The 5,997-nt window shown below is 52.0% G+C and overlaps 1 protein-coding gene across 1 annotated transcript in view; it reads right to left on the bottom strand.

Moving 5' to 3' along the window:
- The window catches only part of kiaa0319 (KIAA0319 ortholog), a 17,316-nt gene that overhangs the window by 10,031 nt on the left and 1,288 nt on the right, over window positions 1-5,997 (bottom strand). Inside the window, exons 2-14 of the mRNA XM_017439807.3 lie at window positions 5,372-5,430; window positions 4,605-5,107; window positions 3,834-3,918; window positions 3,583-3,684; window positions 3,319-3,441; window positions 2,944-3,085; window positions 2,717-2,865; window positions 2,483-2,634; window positions 1,713-1,851; window positions 1,467-1,626; window positions 1,144-1,280; window positions 583-705; window positions 281-371 (exon numbers count right to left, since the gene is read on the bottom strand). Coding sequence (XP_017295296.1) covers window positions 281-371; window positions 583-705; window positions 1,144-1,280; window positions 1,467-1,626; window positions 1,713-1,851; window positions 2,483-2,634; window positions 2,717-2,865; window positions 2,944-3,085; window positions 3,319-3,441; window positions 3,583-3,684; window positions 3,834-3,918; window positions 4,605-5,107; window positions 5,372-5,414 — 1,949 coding nt within the window. The 5' untranslated portion in view covers window positions 5,415-5,430. The remainder of the gene's footprint in view (window positions 1-280; window positions 372-582; window positions 706-1,143; window positions 1,281-1,466; window positions 1,627-1,712; window positions 1,852-2,482; window positions 2,635-2,716; window positions 2,866-2,943; window positions 3,086-3,318; window positions 3,442-3,582; window positions 3,685-3,833; window positions 3,919-4,604; window positions 5,108-5,371; window positions 5,431-5,997) is intronic.

Here is a 5,997-nt window from a genome sequence, read left to right as displayed (position 1 = left end):
GAGGACCAGGACTGGGACCGGTCCAACACTCAGAGGACCAGGACTGGGACCGGTCCAACACTCAGAGGACCAGGACCGGGACCGGTCCAACACTCAGAGGACCAGGACCGGGACCGGTCCAACACACGGAGAACCACAACCAGGACCGGTCTAACTCCATGTGTTAGATCCATCCTCTGTGAGTTAGACATGTCCGGGACCGGTCTAACACCTGCAGGACCGGTCCAAGTCACGGAGGACAGGTCTGGGACCAGTCTAAGCCCTGGAAGTGTGGACTCACCTCCTGCTGCAGCAGATGAAAGCCCAGCTGAGCGTCAGAATGAGGATCATCAGCAGGAAGCTGCTGAGGATGACGAACAGAACCCTCCACTCTGAGAGGAAGAACAGGGTTAATGAAACCGGATCAGACGGTCCGTCAGAGTTCTTCATGTGGGAACTGGTTCTGGATCCATTTCAAGTCTGCAGTTTTAGTTTTAATCAGGTGATTCTCTCCCTGAAGGACGAGTCTTTTTATTTAAATTCTTTCTGCCTTTTCTCCCAACCTTCCTTGTTTTTAATAAAAAATAAAAATAAAGACGTTACCACAGTTACTCTCCCCGTCGCCGAGGTAACGGCGAATCAGGTTCTCCGTCCAGAACGGGTCGCAGGCACACTGCTTGTTGATTGGATCACACTGGCCCTGCCCCGAGCAGCTCAGCTGACACACTGAAAACAAACAAACATCCTGTGACTGCCTCGTTCTGCCCCTGAACGCAGCACAAACATGACCTCTGACTGTGACCTTTGACCTTATTTTAAGATGTATGAAGTCAAAACCTTGCATTAGAGTTTAAACATAAAATAAATAGTTTGAAGCGCTTTTCCTGGGCTTTTATTTGTTGGACAGAGAATATAATAATATAATAATAATTAATTAATCTCCACCTCTGTGAATGCTTGTTCATGTGGAGCTTATCACCCCCTGGTGGTGGAGGGACCAAACATCAGAAAAACCTGAATCATTCTCACAGATAAAATAAATACTGAGAAGACAGGAGAGACGTCCTGTCCTGAGGACAGATGTTCTGAGGACAGATGGGTCCCGAGGACAGATGCTCTGTCCCGAGGACAGGCGGTCCACCCGGACTCTGCGGTCCGACTCACCCACGGTGTCGACTCTCAGGACTCTGAACAGCAGGAAGTCGCTCGTCTCTCGCAGCAGCTGCTTCCTCAGCAGAACCACCAGCCTGGAGGCAGGGAGGGGCCCCGAGGGGCCCAGGACGGAGAACCGCAGAACCGAGCTGCACAAATAAAATCACCTCCATCATGATGCATTCACTGAACCTCAGAAACATCAAGTTTGAAATTGAAATAAACTGAATCATTAACGCTCCATAAAAATGTTTAATTTTATGTTTAAATTTAAAGGTTCTGTTGGTTCTGGACTGAATTTATTTAATGAAGCGGAAGAAAAGACGTCTTGGTACCTGAACGGAGTCCGCTCCTGCAGGGCTCGGACCCGGACGTCCCCGTCCAGGACGTGGATCAGAGCTGCGAGCTGCCGGACCACCGTGTCCCTCTGAGCCACGCTGACCTGAGAAACCGACACCAGCATCTCCAGCTCCACCTGCTCCTCCCCACCAGGTTCTACGGAGACACAGGAGGGACACACCGACCCGTGAGACCCAAGGAGAACCCTTCAGACCCAAGGAGAGGAAGAACCGCAGCCCCACCTGGTCGGACCTCCACAGTGGCCGTGGCGCAGCTGGAGCGGGCCTGGCCGTCGGTCACCCTCAGCTGGAACAGGTAGGTCCCCTGGACCAGGTCCGTCAGGTACAGGGAGGCCTGGGTCTCTGACCCGAACAGAACCACCTGCAGGAGAACCGGGATCAGTAAATCTGAGAGGTTCCGTCACATTCACACACCCGAAGGTCATGTGACCAGAACCTGATCCTGATCCTGATCTGAGACCAGAACCTGATTCTGATCCTGATCTGAGACCAGAACCTGATCCTGATCCTGATCTGAGACCAGAACCTGATCCTGATCTGAGACCAGAACCTGATCCTGATCCTGATCTGGGACCAGAACCTGATCCTGATCTGAGACCAGAACCTGATCCTGATCTGAGACCAGAACCTGATTCTGATCTGAGACCAGAACCTGATCCTGATCTGAGACCAGAACCTGATCCAGATCCTGATCTGAGACCAGAACCTGATCCAGATCCTGATCTGAGACCAGAACCTGATCCTGATCTGAGACCAGAACCTGATCCTGATCTGAGACCAGAACCTGATCCTGATCCTGATCTGAGACCAGAACCAGATCCAGATCCTGATCTGAGACAAGAACCTGATCCTGATCTGAGACCAGAACCTGATCCAGATCCAGATCCAGATCCAGATCCAATCTAACCTCAGATCCAAACCAGAACTGAAGCTCTTTCCTTCTTGACTCTAAAGTGAATAAAAATAAAACGCAGCGGTTTTTGAACTCTGACCCCAGCTGCAGGACTCTGGCTGTCCCTGGTCCACAGGTACTGGACCTGGTTCTGGTCTCCGTCGGTCACGGAGCCTCGGAGGACCAGAGAGCTGTTGGGCAGAGTGAGAACATGGCTGCCGCTGGCGTGAGCGACCGGAGGAAGACTCCTGGCTGCAGGAGGAAGGACGGGAAGGTCAAAGGTCAGATGTTACAGGTCAGGACCAGAGAGTCCAGATCTGTGGAACCACCTCACCTTCCAGAACCTTCACCGTCATAGAGGCGCTGTCTGTCGCCCCCTCCTGGTCACAGACCGTCAGTCTGAAGGTGTACCGCCCAGCCTGGACACCCGTCGCCATGGCAACAGCCCGATCTGCATCCTGCAGCTTCAGCCCCCGAGGCCCGCTGCAGAGAACCAACAGCAGTCAGAGACCCGGTTCTGACCGGGCAGAACCCAGGCCCCTCCCACAGAGCGCGTCCCACCTCACCACCTCCCACAGGAAGCTGCTGATCCGCTGGTCGTCGCTGCTGCCGCTGCCATCCAGCAACAAGCTGCTCAGAGGGAGGAACAACTTCCTGTCAGGACCCACGACGGCCACCGGAGCCCGGTTTGACCCGCTGACCTCTGACCCCAAACAGAAGACAAGCAGTTCTGAGTCTCAGCTGCTGCAACGAGATGAGACTCAAATTCATGTGTTCATCATGTGTTCTACTTAAAGCTTATTAAAGCTGTTTGTTTACCTCTGTAAACAGCCGAAGCGTGTTTGTTTACCTCTGTAAACGGCCGAAGCGTGTTTGTTTACCTCTGTAAACGGCCGAAGGCTCTGAGGATATTTGGATCTGATTCGGAAAGCCTACCTGCAGCGGCAGCAGGTGTGTCGGTGGTGGCAGCAGGTGAGGACGTGTTGCAGGGGTCAGAGGTCACGTCCAGGAGCAGGGGGTGGGCCGTCAGTGTTTGGGTCTGAAGGGACTTTAATGGGTCTGAAACAGAACCAATCAGAATCAGAGGATGTGATGATGTCAGAAACGTCTGATCTGAAGTTTTATTCCAAACAAAAGTTTCATCTGAAGGAACCAGAACCTGCAGCAGAACCAGAACCTGCAGCAGAACCCAAATCATACCTGGTTCTGAAGACGAACCCGGTGGATCAGCGGTGACATCAGCGGCGAGCTCCTCTGAGGTCACATCTACAGGGTTTCCCACAGACGACAACAGGGGCTGAGCTGCAGGAAGAAGATGGACATTAAAGATACAGAACCAGAACCTCCCTCATGGTTCTGTTTGGATCATGAAGACTGGGATAGAGGTGGTTCTGACTTTCTGTAAGGAACGATATCTGATTTAACTAAAGGAACCGATTGGCTCCGCCTACCTGATGTCACTGTGGCGCTGATGATGTCATAGCGTGAAGTCACATGACCTGGAGGGGCGGAGTCAGATCTGCTCTGAGTTCGTGTCTGTAAGATAAAAACATAAATGTGAAGAACGGCTGAGGTCAGAGGTTCTGTTCAACAACAGAACATCTTTAAAAATCCTTCCTGGCTTCATCTGAACCAAAACACAGAACCCGGCCGGAGGATCAGAAGAACCGGAGGAGAACGTCTGATCCGCCTCTCCGGATTCATTCAGGTTATCTCTGAGCTGGACTGGAGTTCTGGGTGGACGATGATGGACAGATGAGGACAGATTGTAAAGAGCTCTGATTGGCTGTAAGAGCTGACCAATAAGAACGGTTCCTTCACGGTTTCCTGTCTGCAGGAAGTCAGACGTTCTTCACTCCTGGGAGTTCTCTTGTCTCTTTATTATAATTCTTCACTGAAACTGAAAGAGACTCAGCTGCTGTCAGGTACCAGACCGGAGCGGACCGGACCGGGCCAGACCAACCGGACTGGACCGGACCAGGCCGGACGGGTTCCTGAGTGCAGGGTTGGGTTTGAACCTTTCACTGATTTACAGAAACTCGTTCAGTGGACTCTGGTCACAAAACTCAACAGATTTACAGATTTACTAACTTCACCTGACCTCTGACCCCTGACCTCTGACCTCATTCTGTTCACCTCAGGTTTCTAGTTTTACAGAACAAACCATGATCCGTTCTGTGAGTTTAATGGTTCTGGTTCCGTCCTGAACACTTTTAACTCACCGTTTGTTCAGCTGATGTTCTGGTTCTGACCTCGTCTCCCCGACCCGCTGACCCCTCAGAAGTCGGGCTGATCCGGGTCACACCGATCTGCACCGTCTCTGGACCACCCTCTGGTTCTGATTGGTTGACCCTGTCTGAAGGCTGACCCGCCTCCTCCAGTGGTCTGGGGTCCGAGAGGTCCTGCTGGGGCCCGTCGTACGGTTCCCGTCTCACCAGAGACTGCAGCAGCGACTGAGGCTCCGCCCTCTGCAGGAAGGCCAGAACCGAGTCTGCGCCGGGCTGGACCCGGGGCCGACAGTCCGCCCCCTGCTGGCAGCTCAGGATGTAGCAGCGGCCCCTGAAGAACCAGGCCAGGTCGAAGCCGGGCAGGTCGCAGCACGCCGCCACGCACTGAGACAGGGACGCCACGCCGGGGACACGCAGGATCCCGCTGCTCGCCACCGCCGGAGACACCACGGCCTCCGGAAACGTCTCGCCCTGTCTGCAGGGAGACGTCCCTACAGCTGAGAGACGACAGGAAGTTAATCTGAGGACAGGGTGAGGACATGGTGAGGACAGGATGAGGACATGGTGTGGACAGGGTGAGGACAGGACGTTAATCTGAGGACAGGGTGAGACGAGAGGACGTTAATCTGAGGACATGGTGAGACGAGAGGACGTTAATCTGAGAACAGGGTGAGGACAGGATGAGGACATGGTGAGGACATGAGGACAGGATCTTCAGTGTAACCACGGTGACAGTTTCCTGATGATGAAGCAGTTTTTACCCAGCAGGAAGTGAAGCAGCAGGAAGAGTTTCTCCCACATCATGACGACAATCTGCAGCCTGAGAGACACAAATCCAGACATAAACTCAGATTTATTAAATCTAACTGGAGGGTTTCCTGCAGGTTTGGTCTGAACTGGCAGAACCAGCAGAACCGGCAGAACCGGCCGGAAGCGGAGGGTTTCAGCACCACAAAGCCGGACAGAACCCCTGCTGCCCCGCCCCAAAGATCACCAACATTACCCCACAAAACCGCAACAAATATCAACATTATATAATTGCGGCATCTATCGCAGGCCGCAATTTTTAAGCGATTTCAGCCATTCAGGTATCAAAACGTTCAGCTCGTTCAGGAGAAGGGTGCTATGACTTTTGGTATTGATATATTTTAAGGTTTTTAAAATATTAAGGTTTTTCAGCAATTTTTTTTCTCATTGAAATACATTGAAATTCCGTTTCCAACTGTCAGATCTTCCTGCTGTTTGAAAGCTCGCTACTTCAGCAAACTTCCACCTAGAAACGCCATTCAAGGTTTGAAGAAAACATAAGACATTCAACTCTTACTGTATGATTCAGCTTTTGGATATCTTGTATAGTTTTATTAATATCACTGTTTAAAAAAGTTAA

This window comes from Kryptolebias marmoratus, linkage group LG6, assembly GCF_001649575.2.
Source record: "Kryptolebias marmoratus isolate JLee-2015 linkage group LG6, ASM164957v2, whole genome shotgun sequence".
NCBI classification, from domain to species: domain Eukaryota; kingdom Metazoa; phylum Chordata; class Actinopteri; order Cyprinodontiformes; family Rivulidae; genus Kryptolebias; species Kryptolebias marmoratus.
Note: the sequence above shows the minus strand (reverse complement) of the source record. Positions and strands in the feature narration are given on the sequence as shown.